We start from the raw sequence: 20,020 nt of genomic DNA on the forward strand, positions 1-20,020 counted from the left end.
TGGTTTAGTTAAGGCCCTCTGACCTCCATGTCACTTCCAAGGGGCTTTGGAGTGCCTCGAAATTTTTGTTAGGCTTTGCACTCACTGTATGCCCTATAACTGTGTAGCCGAACGGCTCCTTTTGGTACAGAAACATATCCTACAAGACATGTGTGGTTGACTGGCCTGATATTGATGTGAATGGTCCCTGTTCCTACTGCTTTTTCTCCTTTGCCACCACCTCATCCATCATTCATCACCTGAAGCTTTGTTTTAACGGGAGTCATAGAACTGGGATAGTAGCAGGAAAACATCCAGCAAGACTCGGAGGAGGTAGGATATGCGCTAAAACGCTGACCTCCTCAGGCCTAGCCGCTACTACATACATGCGCTTGCATGCCAAGGAAACAAAGCAGACGCTTTCTATCATCATCATGCTCCTCACCTTGTCACTCTCAACTCCCCTGATGGAGAAGCCAGGGCCCACCGGAGGAGTCTGGTTCTCTGGTGGGCTCGTCCAATGCTGCCCTAAAGCAGGCCAGGTTAAGAAAAGTGTGGGGGAAGTTTCAAGGAGAAATAGGGGCGGCTGGGGACCGTTTATGGACACCCGGCCGCGGGGCGGCTGGGGACCGAGTATGGATACCTCGCTGCCGAAGCAGCCATGAGGTAGTGGCCAGCTTCGGCCTCCTCCAAACTAAAAGGCCCCATTTCAAGTGCAAGCTAGCAGTATGGTATTGCAGCCTGGGTATGGGTGGGTGGCAGGCTGCATATTTGCGCTTGCATTGCAAGGAATGGGGGAGGTACAATTGAACACTGCCCTGGGACAAGGACTTGCACGGGGATAGTTGCAAGTCTGCATCTTCTGATGCAGCAAGGATGACTTCTGATGGGCACACTTTTAGGCAGTGACCTGGGTGTCAGAGAGGCTTCCAGGGGTCTTCCCCATGCTGTTCCCATGTCTTTTCAGCACTGTATGCATGTGTCACACAGCACATGGCCAGATAAGATTGCAAAATGTTAAAATGACATTTCCAGGTGAATGTATTTGTCACGGTTGAAAGCAATAAAAAAGTGCAAAAACGCATAAAAAATGCTACTTGTGAACATAGCCCAAGGTGTGGTTTTTGGTTATTTATTTTACCTTATACATAAGTCTTTACCCTGGAAAAGAAATTCCTTAACATATTTCACAGTAAAACAGTTTGTTTCGTTTTTGAATGTTTTATTGTGAGCCCGTAAAAGTGGCTTAATACCTCTGACCACGTTGTTGACAGCAGTGACCTGGGGGTCATAAATGCTTCCTGGGGCGATCCCCATGCTGTCTCCATGTCATTTGAGCACTGTCACTATAGTTTTGGGCACTTTTTAGGCTTTCTACAGACTGCCGGGGGTGCCGCCGCAAAAATGCTCGGGTCTCCCAGAGACTAACATTGGGCTCGTTGCTCGAGTCAAGCACCCGAGTTTCACGGCGAGCTCGGCCCGAGCTTCGAGCATTTTAGTGCTCGCTCAACACTAGAAACAAATTATTCCCGAACCCACCCAAAAAAGGGACCAAGATATAAAAAAGAAGGTAAGGGGCGAAAAATAAAAGCTCCCTCCTCCTATTCACTTATTCAGGACAATATTATAATGTTTGCATAGTGTGGTCTACAGGTGTCCTCTGTTCGAGCAAACAATCCCAATTGCCAAATAGTCACTGCAAAGCAATAAAAAGTCCGTTTAAGAAGTGTACTCAGACGACCGTCCCATTAAGGAATATTTTAAGTGCCGTGGTAGTCTCTCAATCTTTGGCTTGTAAAGATTTCACATTAATATCAATCCATTCTGTGGCCTCCTCTGGCTTTACAAAAAGGAAAACTTTATCCATAGCTACCACTTGCAGTTTGGCCAGGAACAACATGGAGTACATTGCACCCAGTTCTCTTAGACCTCTTTTTACTCCTCCAAATTGCACTCGCTGCTTCTGGACAGCTACCGAATAATCAGGGTATATGCCAATCTGTTGGCCATTTATTGTAATCTCATCACACTCCCTTGCTTTGTGGATAATGATATCCATGTCTCTATAGTGGAGTAGCTTTGCAATCATAAGACGTGGTCCTTTGCCCGGGGGGTTGAGGCTGCGTCGGTACCGTGTGCACGCTCCACCGCGTAAAATTTAGTGAGAAAGTCCGCTCCAATCTTCTCTCTCAGCCATTTCTCAACAAAATCAGTGGGATCTCTTCCTTCACACTTTTCCAGAAGACCAACTATCCTAATATTGTTTCTTCTGGAGCGGTTCTCCAGATCATCGTTTTTGGCCATAACTTCAGAAATTTGTTGTTTAAACTGTTTTTCAGACTTTGTGAGTTTATTAATCCGATCCTCAGCCTCTCCCGCGTCTCTCTGTCTCCGGCGGGTCATACCGGCTCACCTCCACACGCCGCAGCAGCCCTCCCGATGATCCGCAGCACTTCCCACACCTTCCGATCGGCTGAGGCTGGCGGATCTCCTAACTGACTAGGTACCAGCGCAAGAGCGCGAAAACACACCCGCTCACATTGCCTACCAGGCTCCGCCCGTCAGTGTTTTCATTCTTGCTAGAGCAGCAGTTCAAAGCAGCTTTTAAAAGAGCACAAACTAAGCAGATAAACCACATGTTGAAAGTGCTGGTTTTATGAGAAGGAAGTAAAATAAGTTAATGAAGTAGATTACCAAGATTAATAACTTAGCAAAGGCTTATAGTTAAATAAAAAAGCTTAGTCACTTAAATGGAATTGGCTTTTTCAGTGACTTCATGCTGCGAGAGGGGAAAACAGAGCTGCTCCATTCAGAATTTGAGCAGCGAACTGTGAAATAAGAAGTAGTTTCATGCACATTACAATTACATTTTTATTGGCTTTTATACAATGTGTTTAATTCATAGATATGAGAACCCCCATGTTGCACTTAGCATTTGGTCTAATGATAGTTAAAAGCTGTTCAAAATAAGTATACGGTTCCACATTTCTGATTTTTATTTCACATATGGAAAAAGGACTTCGATTTGCTGAGCTACAAGTTAGTAAAAGGCGACCTTGGGTGTCAACTTGTAAGCTGAGGGCACAGAGGAGGCGACTAATAATCAGGATGGGTGACAAAAAAAGGCTGAAAGATCTTAACGGAACTGTAGGGGGCTGATCCTCAAACCGATCACATCTTTTCCGATTTCCGTCACCTATGAAAATAAAGGAGGGTAAAGAATTAGTGTTTACTAAAAGATAAGAATCCAAAGACGCTTAAATGGTTGGAAAAAAAATTCAATAAAAATCAGTGATGGCTGCCATTAGAATGGAGCGGAAGACTTAAGGGAGCGAGTGGAGGACACAGCAAAGAACTGCGGCAGCAGGACAGGTGGGAGTAAATTTTTTTTTTTTACCTTTCCCGCCTCTACTTTTGTTATGCTATGGGGAGAGAGGAGAGGAGCTGGAGAGATATAATAACTGCCTTTTATCGGCAATCAGAGGGGGAATTTTCCATTTGTAGTGAATAAATTCAATGAGAATCAAATTAAAATAGCTGTCAATTATATGTATTTCATTTCCCAACATACCGTGGTGACCCTGCAGATCTGTCCTTTGTACTCTGGGCTGTAGCAAGCTCCGCTGAGGGGGCATTTTTCCACCGGTTTCCCCCTGTATATTGGCCGGTAAGAAGCAGCACAGATGTCGAAGGGGTTGTGCATGTCGTAGTTGAGCTGGTAGGTGTCGGTGAGGTTTTTCTCGCAAGCAGACAGAATCTTGCGCGTCTGTCGTAGGAGGAAAAAAAAAATTAGTTTCCCAAAGTCGATTGTAACCGGATCTACGTCAATATCCCAGCGCCATTTCGCACCTGCTGCGCCACTTCAGGTTTGGGCCCCAATTCTAGCAGTCGCCTGGCGAACGTGGCAGCCGTTTTGAAGTTCTTCAGCTTGAAGAAGAGATTGACGGCCGTTCTTAGGACCAAGATCATGTGGATCGGCTGCAGGCTGGAGTGCGTGAAATAGGCCGCCATCTGCAAAAAAAAAAAAGAGAGTCACAATGTTCAACGGAAGAAGTACGTACACTGCCCCCTAGAGGTACATCAAGGCCATTACAGACATATTGATGATTTTGTATATGCCGTCACCTCACAAATGCGCTTTTGTTGCTCCAGGGTGTCTTTAGGAAGCTTCTTCCGCTCTATCTCCATGGACAATCCCACTATATACTCTCTGCAGATTGTGATCAGCTGCTGGGCCTGCAGTGGAAGGTAGATCAGCATTGATTCATATATAACACACGGCGCTCTGGGTAGGAGAGAACGGCCCCCGCACCTCTGCGATCTCCTGCTTGTTGTCCACGACCAGAAGAGGGACGCTGAGGAGGATGAGGCGGAACTTCTCCACCGCTTCCTCAAATTTGCCGGATGTGGTCAACTGGTAGCACAACTGTAGACGCTGGATCAGGTCGCTGAGCTTCAGGCCGACGGCTGGAAGTCCGTTCTTTAACCCGGCGTCCTTCCTGCAAGAGTAAATCCAAAGCTTAGAGGCAGAGATCCTTTTCTAAAATGCTCTGATAGGGAATATATGGCAATGGTCGGTCGGTCAATGGAGAGATGCACTGCCCATCAGTGGAAAGCCCCTGGAGATAAAACGGCCACCAAGTGGACCTTATGGCATACAGATAACTGCGTCCCCTAGTGGCAGATACAGACAGGCAGAATTGTATTATTGAACTCTACAGCTACCCAAGAAACTATTAATTGCGTGTCGTTCTCATCAGGAATACGTCCTTACCAGTTCCGCTGGGGATAACCGTACATAGCCGGGAGCCCCGGCAGGGCCTGGTACGTGCTACGGCCCCTGGAGAAGGTGTGCAGGAAATGTTGCTTATAGGCCCCAAAGTTCACCACCCCCACCTGGTCATAGAGAAGCTGAGGAGAGAAAAAGATGGTAGAAGTGGATCTGTATGAGCGTGCAGCTGGCACTGAACACGTCGGAGGCTTATGGTGAACTCACTCGCATCGCGGTCTCAAACGATCCGGCCAAGACGTGATCCACCGGAAGCTGAGAGTTGTTGCACCAAGACTGCAGGACAAATAGATGACCAGAACATAATGAACACCTATGTCCTATGCTGCGTCACAACATGTCTGTGTAGAGGGAAGACCATCTTACCTGTGCCGGACTACTGCCCTTGGTAGGTGGCACGAAGAAGCCGTCTTCTCCCGAGCCTGAGGCACCAGCAGGAACATCCTGAGAACACAGAACCCCAGATTAGAAGGAAAAGGCAGAAGATAAACCCTCCCTTCCACCTATCTCAGGTCTACTCACCAGCTCAGGGGGAAGGTCCAGGTCTTCTTCCACATCCCACCCGCCTCCTTCTTCCTGTCCTTTACCGGGGACCTCGTCTCCGAATGTCTCGCCCGCATCCACAAAGCCATCTGAAAAGAAACGTCACGGCTAGAGGGTTTATATGCTTAGAAGAGAAGGGGACGGAGGGTAATCTAGGCGGACGCCTTCACCTTCATCCAGCGCCAGCTCCGCATCTTCTCCCCAACCTTCACCTCCCACCGTGTCCACGTCCATGTCGGCCGCCATTGCTCCCTTAGCTGGAAGAAGAAAGGGAGAACGTAAAAAAAAAAAAAAAAAGTTCTCGCTACTTAAGGGCAATTTGGGGAAAAACACCATAGGCTCCCCAGTTACAGGGGTCAACAGCCACCCTCCCGTCCTGACACTAGTGATGAGTAGAGCTCCTCTGGGGCTGTTCTGTTATGCCAGCCGACCGTGCCGAAGCTTCGACTCAGTACAAGAGTCCACTGAATGTCAAGTCGCCAGCAAAGGAGAGGACAGAAGTGGTGACAAGATGTAGGGAGAGCAGGAGCGTTAATCCTGCAACCAAGCTGCATAATCTTAAAGGGGTTGACTACTACTACTACTTACAGTATTTGGCCAGGCCCACTACAGAAATGACCGAGCTGCTATGCCCAGGCAGCATCTGAGAAGGACCAGCCGGTGGGGTGTCGGGTGTTACAAGGATAGGCCATCGTAACCACAAAAAAAAAGTATTGTCCACCCCTTTACATGGTCAATCACGTTCCATTTACATTTCGGGAAGGAATGCGAACGTTCCTTCAGATTAACATCGCACATCTACCAGACTACTTACCCTTATTGGATATGGTTCCTTCAAAAAAGCCCTTGGACATGGTGAGCAGGGGCCAGTTCGTGTCCAGCGGCATCACCGGGGGAGGGGGCAGGAGCAACTTGGCATCGGGATCCACCTCGGGAATCTAAGAGCAAACATTAGGGTTCTTAATTAAAACTCATTTGGAGGTGATAAGTGTGGGGTGTGTGCCACATAAATGCCCAATAAGCGAGGGGCCCGCCTCTGGGCCATCAACTTACAATCTCTTTCTCGGGGTCGAATGTTTCCCGTAGGTTTTCTTCCTCCTCGGTGATCCCATGGGTGGCGGCAGTGAGGTAGGCCAGGGATTCTGTGCAAATGATGAGAGTAGTAGTGAGTAAACGGTGGAGGGAAAGGGGCTCAACCAGCCAACCTGCAGGACGCTTACTCTGCCCGCAGTTCTTGAGGATCTTCACTCTCTCCTCCACGTCCCCCAGGTATAGGGCGTTCTGGTACTGGCCGCTGAAATCTTTACGGATCTCGGCTAAAAGTGGAAGGAGACCGGGTATGAGCCACCACAGTCACGCTGCCGGACCAGCCGTGTGCAGGGCATCTCCAACTCACCGATCTTCATCATCTTGCGCAGTTTCTCCAGGTTCCCGGTGATCAGGTAGAGGAAGGAGAGCTTGTCGAAATTCTTGGTGCGCTGGTAGCACATCTCCACAATCTGATGGTTGCCCTGCAGCAAAGCCACCTCGCCCAGCTTCTCCCAGCAGTGCTTATCGTCCAAGGCCTTGGCAGCTTCAAGGGCGATCTGGTGAGAAAAAGAAACAAGAAAAGGGTTGTGTAACGTGGAATGTTTCAGTAGAGCCAGGCCAAGACCTTCTTCATCGAATGGCGTCTCTGTACACAAGCAAACTGCTCTCAAGCGGTAGCAGAAGAGTTGAGGCAATGGAAGGAGCATGTTATAAAGGGAGGATGAAGGAGAGCCCAGGGGTAGCCCGTTACCTCAATGTTACCACACTCCAAAGCCAAGCTGAACCTGGTCTTCTCATCTTTCACAAAGTGCAGAGCCACCTCCGGGTAGCCCTTCTTCTGCAAGTAGGCGATGATGGACTGGCCAACCAGCTTGGCATTCCTCACCATATGTAGGACCTAGGAGCAGAGGGTTAATACACGTTGTGCACCCCCATAGGACGATCTTACACAAAAACTTCAAAAGACTTGGCAGACTAATCCTAAGAAAATGTGGCAAAGAAGGTGACCCCCTCCCAGGCCAGAGGCAGGCAGCAGAGGGCGGCCCCCTCCCCGACCAGAAGCAAAGATGGGCCCCATGCCAGGCTGAACCTACCTCATCATATTTCCTGTTAATCAGGGCCAACTTGAACTTGAATTCTGTTGGGTCAATGGTGAGAACCCGCGGGCGGCACTCCCGGTCCAGACAGTAGACGCTGTTACCCTTCACTCGTGTGATATAAATGGGCAGGTCGAGGGTCCGGATGATGCCATAGTCTCTGAGGGGGCACAATAACAATGGGCAGAGTGAGTAATGAGACTGACCCTCCATATTTCCTCACAATCATATATACATGACCCATATTTTGGTTCCCCTCCCGTACGTACCCCGTGGTGAGGGCGTATTTGATGTGGTTGCTGGTGGTGTAGATGAACACTCCGCTCTCGTCCCACGCTCCGCTCTTCACCCGGATGTTCTCGTGGATGTTGCACAGAGACTCCAGTTTCCGGTTGCAGATCATTATGGCTGTGGATGGACAGACAGCGAAGCGGGGATGAGTCGGCCAGGAGTGTACCCCGATGCCCAGGCGGTACTATATGGGGGAATTCGGCAGGGAACTCACCGTGTTTGGCCAGCAGAGCCACGTGGGACATGTCCGACGACCAAATCACATACTTCACCTTGGAGATCTTCACAGATGCCAGAGTTCTGTGGAGAGGAAAGTTTAGCCGGCACAGACCCAGCAGTGGACTCTAGATAAACCATCACTTAGCTGAGGGTCTCGGGGGCCGGACCCGTGATGAATGGCTGACGGCTGTGCTGGGACTGCCCCGAGTAGTTACCTTTTCTGCTGCACATCAAACAGGGTGATGGAGTCGGCGTCTCGGAGGAGCAGGTTCCCTGTTCCAGAGTAAAAGATCTCATCGCAGTTCGGCACCTGGACCTTCTTGGTGATTTCGTTCTTTAGGTTCTTGATGAGGATCTGCAGGGGAGAAGGAGGAGCGACAGGTCAACGAGCCGGCTGAGGCCACACACATGGTGCAGGTACAAGGCACTCCGCTCACTGAATGCATGCGATCCAGGACTGCAAACCGATTGCGAGCAACCCACACCGCGGTCAGCCCGGAGGAGCGCTTCCCTTCTGGGGCTGTGGAGAGAGGTGGAGATCAGGAATGGTGTACCGCAGGGAAATTGAACATTCGGGTGCAAGGGGCTGAAGACAACACTGGTGGCAAGTAAGGAGCCGAGATGATGAGGTACAGTCTTCGCTATACTCCAGAGCTGCACTCTGGGACGTGTAGTCTTCACACCCGGCACTAATATGTATTGCGTCTAAGTATAAGAGCTCATCTATGCTTCTAGGGAGCAGCTTGCTGACTGTTTCCACCAACATCCAGGTCAATAGTGCATTCACCTGCCATAGACGCCTCGATTTACTCCTTTAAAGTTATAAGACCATGATTTTCTTGGCTCTTACCGTCAGGATTCTGGGAGTCTGAGTCTTTGGGGATTGTATACAGGTCGTACGTGCTGTTTTCAAGGTTACTGGCCCGCTGTCCAAATAGAAAAATAATCATCACTAGTCTTTAGACCGAAAATAGTGCAAAGGACTATTAGAAAATATTCTACAGATGCTATTGGCCCCGTGTGTGCTGTCGCTGACCCTCTCCGGGGATATGATAGTACACTCATACAGAGCAGGTGCCAGCTGTGTCACACAGCCAGCACCACCCAGTAACAGTAGAGATCAGAGTCGGCTCCGATCGCTGCGGTTTATCCTCATAAGTGTGGCCCTCCACCATCCCGCATCCTATGTCTGACCATGACGTAGATAAAACCAGGCCTGTACTCATCGTCTCCTTACCGTGCACAGCAGGACGGCGTTCTCCGCAGGGTTGTAGGACATATTGAACACCGGGAACTTGGAGCCGCTGTACAGAGAGAAGACAACAGAAAGGATGGTACACATATAATGGGGGGGGGGCGATGACGCCGCAGGTAACTTATAGATTGATGAGAAGTCTCCAGGTGTGTCTCACCTCCGGAGCTGCATCACGGCCACATCCTTGGAGCTGTTGAAGTCGAGCTGTCGCAGGAAGCGGTCCTTCACGTAGTACAAGATGTTCCCGTGCACGGCGTAGGCCGGGCGCTCCCTCTCCAGCTTAAACACGATCATTCCACCGTCATGTCCTGGCAGGAGCAGACAAGTCCGCAATCATAAGTCACCTTACCATGCGGCTGTATCAGAACTACAACTCCCAGCATGGCCTGTGTGGAGAGTCTCAGGGTGGAGATGGGGTGAGGGAAAGCATTTTACCTGCTGCAAAGAGGTTGAGGTTGGGGTGAGCGGCCAGGACCCAGAAGCGGTCGTGATCTCTGCGGAAGGTTTGGACTCCGGTTCTGGGTTGGAACGGAAGAAATAAAATAATCTGTAATCAGAATTATAGCTCGTTATAGGGAAGACAGGCTGCTGCGCACCTCTTGGACATGTCCCAGACACGGATGCTCTTATCTTCGGAGTTACTGAGGATCAGCTCCTGGCGAGGATGGAAGACGGCGCAGGAGACGTTGTTGTAGTGTCCTCGGCACGTGTCCACCTCCCACGCCTTGGATTCTGCATCACATCAACACGAAGGAGTCAAAGAAATGGCAGAAAAACCGAACAACGGCAAGATCTAATGCTCTGCAAAAAGCTCATGCAAGTCCTGATAGGTAATATATATCCTAATAACAGCAACCACTACATATAGAGACCGGAGGCACTGCGTACAGACATTACTGATCCGGAGGAATATCCTGTAATATACTCCAGAGCTGCACTCACTATTCTGCTGGTGCAGTCACTGTGTACATACATTACATTACTGACCCTGAGTTACATCCTGTATTATACTCCAGAGCTGCATTCACTATTCTGCTGGTGCAGTCACTGTGTACATACATTACATTACATTACTGATCCTGAGTTACCTCCTGTATTATACTCCAGAGCTGCACTCACTATTCTGCTGGTGCAGTCACTGTGTACATACATTACATTACTAATCCTGTACTGATCCTGAGTTACCTCCTGAATTATACTCCAGAGCTGCACTCACTATTCTGCTGGTGCAGTCACTGTGTACATACATTACATTACTGACCCTGAGTTACATCCTGTATTATACTCCAGAGCTGCATTCACTATTCTGCTGGTGCAGTCACTGTGTACATACATTACATTACATTACTGATCCTGAGTTACCTCCTGTATTATACTCCAGAGCTGCACTCACTATTCTGCTGGTGCAGTCACTGTGTACATACATTACATTACTAATCCTGTACTGATCCTGAGTTACCTCCTGAATTATACTCCAGAGCTGCACTCACTATTCTGCTGGTGCAGTCACTGTGTACATACATTACATTACTGACCCTGAGTTACATCCTGTATTATACTCCAGAGCTGCATTCACTATTCTGCTGGTGCAGTCACTGTGTACATACATTACATTACTGATCCTGAGTTACCTCCTGTATTATACTCCAGAGCTGCACTCACTATTCTGCTGGTGCAGTCACTGTGTACATACATTACATTACTAATCCTGTACTGATCCTGAGTTACCTCCTGAATTATACTCCAGAGCTGCACTCTCTATTCTGCTGGTGCAGTCACTGTGTACATACATTACATTACTGATCCTGTACTGATCCTGAGTTACATCCTGTATTATACTCCAGAGCTGCACTCACTATTCTGCTGGTGCAGTCACTGTGTATATACATTACATTACTGATCCTGAGTTACATCCTGTATTATACTCCAGAGCTGCACTCACTATTCTGCTGGTCCAGTCACTGTGTACATACAATACTGATGATGTATTATACTCCAGAGCAGCACTCACTATGTAGATACATTACTGATGATGTATTATACTCCAGAGCTGCACTCACTATTCTGCTGGTGCAGTCACTGTGTACATACATTACATTACTGATCCTGTACTGATCCTGAGTTACATCCTGTATTATACTCCAGAGCTGCACTCACTATTCTGCTGGTCCAGTCACTGTGTACATACAATACTGATGATGTATTATACTCCAGAGCAGCACTCACTATGTAGATACATTACTGATGATGTATTATACTCCAGAGCTGCACTCACTATTCTGCACTGTTAAGCACTAAACTTCTTAATGACTCTCTATATCTTACATATATGTTGTTATGCAGGAACTAGCAGAGCATGCTGGGAGTTATAGTTCTAAAATTGAATGACAAGCTGTCACTGCAGATCTCACACACAGGCTATAAAGCAGGACAGAGGGTGGGGGAGATGCGGCTAATCTCTTATACCACTGCACCAAACAGGGCGGCTGTAGTGTTACTGTCCCCGGATCGCTCTCACCCAGGGCGTCTTTACAGGGGGACGCCCCAGAGGGCAGATGTTGGATGAGGTCTTCTCTAAGCCCGATAGGTAGGGTGTGACTAGGGTGGGTGACATGCGGGCTATGTGGGAGGACATCGTCACCCCTCTGAGCTGTGGATCGGTTCCCAGAGGCAGGGGCAGTCTGATAATGGCAGCTTTTCAGTAGCTGCAGATAACAAGGGTTGGGGAGGGGGGTCAGTAAAACTACATCGTTCTGTACCCACACACATGCTACACGGGGCAGCAGGCATGAGGGCCCACACCTCTAGTCATGTCTACTGAGAACTGGCCTGTAGTGGGCACAGCGTATTCTGGAAAACAGAGATACAGAAAGGTGAGTCCACATGCGTATAGAGACGAGACATAATGGTGGGGGCACTAGGTGGAGCTCTCCACTGGTGATGACCATACTGTAGACCACCAGAGTAATAAGGAGCTCTCCACTGGTGATGACCATACTACAGACCACGAGAGTAATAAGGAGCTCTCCACTGGTGGTGGCCATACTGCAGACCATCTGAGTAATAAAGAGCTCTCCACTGGTGGTGGCCATACTGCTGACCATCTGAGTAATAAGGAGCTCTCCACTGGTGATGACCATACTACAGATCACCAGAGTAATAAGGAGCTCTCCACTGGTGGCGGCCATACTGCAGACCAGCAGAATAATAAGGAGCTCTCCACTGGTGGCGGCAATACTGCTGACCATCTGAGTAATAGGGAGCTCTCCACTAGTGGTGGCCATACTGCAGAGCACCAGAGTAATAAGGAGCTCTCCACTGGTGATGACCATACTGCAGACCATCTGAGTAATAAGGAGCTCTCCACTGGTGGCGGCCATACTGCAGACCAGCAGAATAATAAGGAGCTCTCCACTGGTGGGGGCCATACTGCAGACCAGCAGAATAATAAGGAGCTCTCCACTGGTGGCGGCAATACTGCTGACCATCTGAGTAATAAGGAGCTCTCCACTGGTGGTGGCAATACTGCTGACCACCAGAATAATAAGGAGCTCTCCACTGGTGGCGGCAATACTGCAGACCACCAGAATAATAAGGAGCTCTCCACTGGTGGCAGCAATACTGCTGACCATCTGAGTAATAAGGAGCTCTCCACTGGTGGCGGCAATACTGCTGACCATCTGAGTAATAAGGAGCTCTCCACTGGTGGTGGCAATACTGCTGACCATCTGAGTAATAAGGAGCTCTCCACTGGTGGTGGCAATACTGCTGACCATCTGAGTAATAAGGGAGCTCTCCACTGGTGGTGGCCATACTGCTGACCATCTGAGTAATAAGGAGCTCTCCACTGGTGGTGGCCATACTGCTGACCATCTGAGTAATAAGGAGCTCTCCACTGGTGGTGACCATACTGCAGACCATCTGAATAATAGACATCGAACATGTGACCCTCAAAGAAAGGGTAAAGAATCTGACGCCCACCCTCACTTACCATTCATCCTCCAGATCTTGACTTGACGATCATCTGCCCCTGACACAATTAAAGGCATGGTGGGGTGGAAAGCCGCCCAATTAACCCCACGGTCATGTCCCTAGGAGGATGAGAAGAGAAAATGTCTTAACCCATGCATCCCTGCATTTTGATTTCCTTCAGGTATCCACCTATGATGGTGGATGCTTCCTGTAGTGGTGCTGCTTCTCTCCTCAGACACAGTGCCATACATATAGATGTGGCTATCCCTGGTACTGCAGCTCTGATCCATCAAGTAGAGGGGGAAAACTGCAGTACCAGGCATGGCCAGGCTGGGTGTCAAGATCTCCATGATCACATGACCACTGGGAGGAGGAGATATAACAGGAGTCACACCCAATAATCAGGTCTGTCACCCTTTCATAACAGTAAAAGTCCTTTAATCTGGCAAATTCATTTTCAGAAATTCTCAGAGTCCAGCATGCACGAAAATATTCCCTGGCCAGATTAACAGAATTTGTGAGAATTTAGTGGATCCTGTAGAAGTAGAGCTCCCCACTTGTCCACAGGTTATGTGAGGTACTGCAGCCCATTCTCTTCTATAGAGATGTGATACCACTCAGAACCTGTGGATAGGCGGGGCGCTGTTTCTTGCTGAAATAAGCCGTGTATGATATACCCCCCCCCCCCCACTAGTGGTGACAGGAGGGAGTGCGGGATGAAATCAGGGGACGATTGATTCACAAACCTCCAGAACGTGCTTGACCACAGCATCGGTGGTCCCAAACAAGTCCACCCCGGTGATCCCTCGCACGTCGGTCTCCACCGCCCCTGGAGACAGGTTCTTCTTTCTCAGGCCTTTCCATGGAGGAGAGTAAAGGAGGGACAGGTTAATCAATAGGGACGGCGCTAATGGGTCTAGGGCCGGACTATGGGGCAGCGCCATCGTCTGCCCGACGCCAAACGCACGGGATCCAGCCTGAAGGGATCCCCAATACACAGGCCGCCCCCTGGGGGCTGACATGACGGTGGACCCCACTCATTTCTGGAAATATCCGTCCTTATGTTCTCCTGCGGATGGATGGTGTGCGGCGGGCGGTGACGCGTGGCGGCTGGAGGGGCGATGGCGAGACGCGACAGCAGCATGAATGGAAAATGTCTGTGACTGCACAAATAAAGAGGGCGGCGAGCACACCGACGATGGACCAGTGAGCGGCGAGGACTTGGGAGGGCGATGGTTAATGGTTACATGGCGTGGTTACTGCACGCGGGGGAGGGGGGCATGCGTTTAATATCCGCAGTGGAGAGATGGATTAATCCAGATGGTGACATGCAACAGACAACATGTGCAATAACGGCGCCCCCTGTCTGCAGTTATGGGGGGGTGGGCGGGATCCTTACTTTATCATAAGACGGTGTACTGCAGCATAACCCCATCCTCACCTGGTTACAAAGGGTTAAGAAGCACCCCTCCCCCAACAAGCTCTAAATTACCACTAATACTATAAAGATGGATGGGTGGTCTATATACTGCATGAATGTGCCGGATCCTGAGCCCCCACCTGTATATTCCCCAATGCAGCACAGCACCCAATATGGACATCCCCTTTAAGAAGATATTACATGAGCCCCAGGTTAGTACATGTGATTCCAGCTGTCGCGTTGCTGCAGTTAGTGCGGCCCCGGCCCTGCGTGACGGTGCTGAGCATGCAGCTTGCTAAGGGTTAAACACGTCAGGCATTCACAGTTACAGGACATCAGAGGGAGGCAGACGGCAGCCATAGCATTAATAAGGGGGAGCGCTCCCTCCAAGTGCATGAGGGTATGGCAGAGGCGAGACTTCCCCACCTCAGCCACACCCTGCCATCGCCTGGTCGGATCCGCCGTGTACTGCGAAATGTGCGCGGGGGAGCGGCCAGCCCAGAACTGCAGGCAAACCCCAGAGCTGCACTCACTATTCTGCTGGTGCAGTCACTGTGTACATACATTACATTACTGATCCTGTACTGATCCTGAGTTACATCCTGTATTATACTCCAGAGCTGCACTCACTATTCTGCTGGTGCAGTCACTGTGTACATACATTACTGATCCTGTACTGATCCTGAGTTACTTCCTGTATTATACCCCAGAGCTGCACTCACTATTCTGCTGGTGCAGTCACTGTGTACATACATTACTGATCCTGTACTGATCCTGAGTTACATCCTGTATTATACTCCAGAGCTGCACTCACTATTCTGCTGGTGCAGTCACTGTGTACATACATTACTGATCCTGTACTGATCCTGAGTTACTTCCTGTATTATACCCCAGAGCTGCACTCACTATTCTGCTGGTGCAGTCACTGTGTACATACATTACATTATTGATCCTGAGTTACATCCTGTATTATACTCCAGAGCTGCACTCACTATTCTGCTGGTGCAGTCACTGTGTACATACATTACATTAATGATCCTGAGTTACCTCCTGTATTATACTCCAGAGCTGCACTCACTATTCTGCCGGTGCAGTCACTGTGTACATACATTACATTACTGATCCTGAGTAACATCCTGTATTATACTCCAGAGCTGCACTCACTATTCTGCTGGTGCAGTCAGTGTGTACATACATTACATTACTGATCCGGAGTTACCTCCTGTATTATACTCCAGAGCTGCACTCACTATTCTGCCGGTGCAGTCACTGTGTACATACATTACATTACTGATCCTGAGTAACATCCTGTATTATACTCCAGAGCTGCACTCACAATTCTGCCGGTGCAGTCACTGTGTACATACATTACATTACTGATCCGGAGTTACCTCCTGTATTATACTCCAGAGCTGCACTCACTATTCTGCTGGTGCAGTCACTGTGTACTTACATTAATGATCCTGAGTTACCTCCTGTATTATACTCCTGAGCTGCGCTCACTATTCTGCTGGTGCAGTCACTGTGTACATACATTACATTACTGATCCTGAGTTACCTCCTGTATTATACTCCAGAGCTGCACTCACTATTCTGCTGGTGCAGTCACTGTGTACTTACATTACTGATCCTGAGTTACCTCCCGTATTATACTCCAGAGCTGCGCTCACTGTGTACATACATTACTTGCAGGGAATGCTGGGAGGTGTCAGCTCTGAAGTATATAATCCTGTTCCTAATACTATATATTTTTTGTACTGCGTATGCCTTAAGTCATCACACTGCCCCCTTCTCTGCTCCCCGGGGGCTTCTCCTGCAGTTTTGGGCAGGACGTGACCACACAGGTGACCCCCTCGACCTGCACAGCTCACCAGAAATATCCCAGACGCGCACTGTCTGGTCCAAGCTGGCGGACACCACCAGATCCTCGGAGGGGTGGAACTGGGCGCACATCACGTAATGATTGTGACCGGTCAGGACACTGTGGAAGTAAAGAGAGGCGTTACAGGAGAAGCCCCCTTGGTATTCGGGGTCCGCAGGGACTGACGGCTTCATAGCTTTACCAGACACAAGTGCGAGACTGCCAGTTCCAGATGCGGATCGTCTGATCGTCAGAGGCGCTGAGGATCCAGGGGTATTCCTGCAAAACCATTCATCTACTGAAAGTCCAGCTGCAAACTGCAAAAATATTCACACCCCTTCACATAAGATATACCATGGGGTGGGAATATTTTTGCAAAATTCCACATTTTGGAGGCTCCGGTCAAATAAGGATTTTGAGCTGTCAGTTGTCCGGGACTTACATGATGGAAGAAAGTGGTGCGGATGTAATCCAGGTGACCAAGAAGGGTGAAGAGACAGCGTCGCAGCTTGTAGTTCCAGACCTGCAAGAAACACAACTCCTCAGTTACCGCGCCGGGCACTGGATGAGACTGCCAGGAGGTGGCGGGGAGGAGTTACAGTTGAAACCAGAAGTTTCCATACACTATATAAAAAGACACATCTGCATGCTGTACTCAATATCTGACATGATATCAGAATAAACCTTTCCCGTTTTAGGACAATTAGGATTACCAGAATGTTTAATATTTGCCAAATGCCAGAATAATGAGAGGAGAGAATGTTTTAAGGCATTTTTATTACTTACTGCAAAGTCAAAAGTTTCCATACACTAAGATTACTATGCCTTTAAACATTTCTGGACGGCCCATAAGATGATGTCATGTGTTTGGAAGCTTCTGATAGGTTTTTTGGCAACATCTGAGTTAGAGACACACCTGTGGATGTATTTTAATGCACACCTGAAACACACTGCTTCTTTGTGTAGCATCATGGGAAAGTCTAAAGGAATCAGCCAAGATATCAGGAAGAGAACTGTGGACTTGTACAAGTCTGACTTATCCTTGGGTACAATTTCAAGATACCTGAAGGAGCCTCGTTCATTTGTACAAACAATTATACACAAGTAAAAACAAGATGGGAATGTTCAGCCATCATACCGCTCAGGAAGGAGACGGGTTCTGTGTCCCAGAGATGAACGTGCCTTGGTCCGATATGTGCATATCAACCCAAGGACAAAAGCAAAAGACCTTGTGGAGATTATGGCGGAAGCTGGTAAGATTGTGTCAATATCCACAGTGAAACGAGTACTGTATCAACATGGGCTGAAAAGCCACTCTTCCAGGAAGAAGCCATTACTCCAAAAGAAACATAAAAAAGCCAGATTAATGTTTGCACATGCACACAGGAACAAAGACCCTAATTTTTGGAGACATGTCCTGTGGTCTGATGAAACTAAAATTGAACTTTTTGGACATAAAGACCATTGTTACATTTGGAGGAAAAAGGGAGAAACTTGGAAGCCTAAGAACACCATCCCAACTGTGAAACACGGGGGTGGCAGCATCGTGTTGTGAGGTTGTTTTGCTGTAGGAGTGACTGGTGCACGTCACAAAATAGATGGCATCATGAGAAAAGAAGATTATGTGGCAATACTAAAGCAACATCTCAAGACATCAGCCAGGAAGCTAAAGCTTGAGCGGAAATGGGTCTTCCAAATGGACAATGACCCATAGCATACTGCCAAAATGGTCACAAAGTGGCTTAAGGATAACAAATCCATGTTTTGGAGCGGCCATCACAAAGCCCTGATCTCAATCCTATTGAAAATTTATGAGCAAAGCTGAAAAGGCTGCGAGCGCCGAGCAAGACGACCTACAAACCTGGATCAGTTACACCAGTTTTGTCAGGAGGAATCGGCCCAAATTCCCACCAACTATTGTGAGAAGCTTGTGGAAGGAGATCCCAAACGTGTGACCCAAGTCATTCAGGTTAAGGCCAATGGGACCAAATACTAATGAAATGGATGGAAACTTTAGACTTTGTAGTAAGTAATAAAAATGCCTTAAAACATTCTCTCCTCTCATTATTCTGGCATTTGGCAAATATTAAACATTCTGGTAATCCTAATTGTCCTAAAGCGGGAAAGGTTTATTCTGTTTTCATGTCAGATATTGAGTACAGCATGCAGATGTGTCTTTATATATAGTGGATGGAAACTTCTGGTTTTAACTGTATAGGCCTCCATGCCATCTACCGGGGGTTGGATCCGGGGAGCAGCAGCTCAGCAGCCTCATGTCTCACCTTAATCTTGTAGTCGTCTCCCCCAGAGACAAAGAGCGGCTGCTGCTTGTGGAAGTCGATGCCGCGGACAGGGCCTGGACAGGGAAGAAGAGGGTCAGCATCACGTGACACCCAGGCCGATCAGACCAGCTGGCCCAACCCAACGGGGCGCCCCACTCACCATCATGTTCATCAAATTTGTCAATCAGGGTGCACATGCGATAGTCCCACAGCTGAATGACGCCATTGTGCAGGCTGGTGAGGACCCACGGACGCTTGGGGTGAAAGCTCAGGCCTGGGGGAGAGAAAAGAGAGATAGTACAGAGGCTGCACAGACGGAGCCACATACCCACCAGCAGGGACAGAGGAGGCTGCGCAGTGCGAGGGCTGTGCAGAGGAGACTATGGATACTGGAGGGGGGGGGGGTCCTCCTGATTTCAGGGTGTAAGGATACATGGGGGGGGGGGGGGGTGCGCACTGGGTATATATATATATATATATATATATATATATATATATATATATATATATATATATATATATATATATATATATATATATATACACACACACACACTGCTCAAAAAAATAAAGGGAACACTCAAATAACACATCCTAGATCTGAATGAATGAAATCTTCTCATTGAATACTTTGTTCTGTACAAAGCTGAATGTGCTGACAACAAAATCACACAAAAATCATCAATGGAAATCACATTTATTAACCAATGGAGGCCTGGATTTGGAGTCACCCCCAAAATTAACGTGGAAAAACACACTACAGGCTGATCCAACTTTGATGTAATGTCCTTAAAACAAGTCACAATGAGGTTGAGTATTGCGTGTGGCCTCCACGTGCCTGTATGACCTCCCTACAACGCCTGGGCATGCTCCTGATGAGGCTGAGTATTGTGTGTGGCCTCCACGTGCCTGTGTGACCTCCCTACAACGCCTGGGCATGCTCCTGATGAGGTTGAGTATTGTGTGTGGCCTCCACGTGCCTGTATGACCTCCCTACAACGCCTGGGCATGCTCCTGATGAGGCTGAGTATTGTGTGTGGCCTCCACGTGCCTGTGTGACCTCCCTACAACGCCTGGGCATGCTCCTGATGAGGCTGAGTATTGTGTGTGGCCTCCACGTGCCTGTGTGACCTCCCTACAACGCCTGGGCATGCTCCTGATGAGGTTGAGTATTGTGTGTGGCCTCCACGTGCCTGTATGACCTCCCTACAACGCCTGGGCATGCTCCTGATGAGGCTGAGTATTGTGTGTGGCCTCCACGTGCCTGTGTGACCTCCCTACAA

At 48.7% G+C, this 20,020-nt stretch overlaps 1 protein-coding gene across 1 annotated transcript in view; it reads right to left on the bottom strand.

Annotated features, from left to right (window-relative positions):
• Nucleotides 1-2,952: 2,952 nt before the first annotated feature.
• COPA (COPI coat complex subunit alpha) overlaps nucleotides 2,953-20,020 on the bottom strand; it is a 19,527-nt gene continuing 2,459 nt past the window's right edge. The window contains exons 2-33 of the mRNA XM_073639427.1: nucleotides 18,898-19,011; nucleotides 18,738-18,811; nucleotides 16,898-16,978; nucleotides 16,658-16,734; nucleotides 16,466-16,575; nucleotides 13,921-14,030; nucleotides 13,194-13,293; nucleotides 9,799-9,934; nucleotides 9,638-9,720; nucleotides 9,360-9,510; nucleotides 9,185-9,251; nucleotides 8,798-8,873; nucleotides 8,385-8,467; nucleotides 8,163-8,302; nucleotides 7,943-8,028; nucleotides 7,707-7,845; nucleotides 7,435-7,597; nucleotides 7,092-7,238; nucleotides 6,708-6,897; nucleotides 6,532-6,627; nucleotides 6,365-6,453; nucleotides 6,126-6,249; nucleotides 5,482-5,568; nucleotides 5,291-5,400; nucleotides 5,135-5,212; nucleotides 4,976-5,044; nucleotides 4,754-4,890; nucleotides 4,292-4,478; nucleotides 4,105-4,215; nucleotides 3,829-3,990; nucleotides 3,551-3,745; nucleotides 2,953-3,175 (exon numbers count right to left, since the gene is read on the bottom strand). Coding sequence (XP_073495528.1) covers nucleotides 3,116-3,175; nucleotides 3,551-3,745; nucleotides 3,829-3,990; nucleotides 4,105-4,215; nucleotides 4,292-4,478; nucleotides 4,754-4,890; nucleotides 4,976-5,044; nucleotides 5,135-5,212; nucleotides 5,291-5,400; nucleotides 5,482-5,568; nucleotides 6,126-6,249; nucleotides 6,365-6,453; nucleotides 6,532-6,627; nucleotides 6,708-6,897; nucleotides 7,092-7,238; nucleotides 7,435-7,597; nucleotides 7,707-7,845; nucleotides 7,943-8,028; nucleotides 8,163-8,302; nucleotides 8,385-8,467; nucleotides 8,798-8,873; nucleotides 9,185-9,251; nucleotides 9,360-9,510; nucleotides 9,638-9,720; nucleotides 9,799-9,934; nucleotides 13,194-13,293; nucleotides 13,921-14,030; nucleotides 16,466-16,575; nucleotides 16,658-16,734; nucleotides 16,898-16,978; nucleotides 18,738-18,811; nucleotides 18,898-19,011 — 3,632 coding nt within the window. The 3' untranslated portion in view covers nucleotides 2,953-3,115. The remainder of the gene's footprint in view (nucleotides 3,176-3,550; nucleotides 3,746-3,828; nucleotides 3,991-4,104; nucleotides 4,216-4,291; nucleotides 4,479-4,753; nucleotides 4,891-4,975; nucleotides 5,045-5,134; nucleotides 5,213-5,290; nucleotides 5,401-5,481; nucleotides 5,569-6,125; nucleotides 6,250-6,364; nucleotides 6,454-6,531; nucleotides 6,628-6,707; nucleotides 6,898-7,091; nucleotides 7,239-7,434; nucleotides 7,598-7,706; nucleotides 7,846-7,942; nucleotides 8,029-8,162; nucleotides 8,303-8,384; nucleotides 8,468-8,797; nucleotides 8,874-9,184; nucleotides 9,252-9,359; nucleotides 9,511-9,637; nucleotides 9,721-9,798; nucleotides 9,935-13,193; nucleotides 13,294-13,920; nucleotides 14,031-16,465; nucleotides 16,576-16,657; nucleotides 16,735-16,897; nucleotides 16,979-18,737; nucleotides 18,812-18,897; nucleotides 19,012-20,020) is intronic.

Source organism: Phyllobates terribilis, unplaced genomic scaffold, assembly GCF_046119375.1.
Source record: "Phyllobates terribilis strain yellow unplaced genomic scaffold, ASM4611937v1 Scaffold_7__3_contigs__length_470593459, whole genome shotgun sequence".
Taxonomy (NCBI): Eukaryota; Metazoa; Chordata; class Amphibia; order Anura; family Dendrobatidae; genus Phyllobates; species Phyllobates terribilis.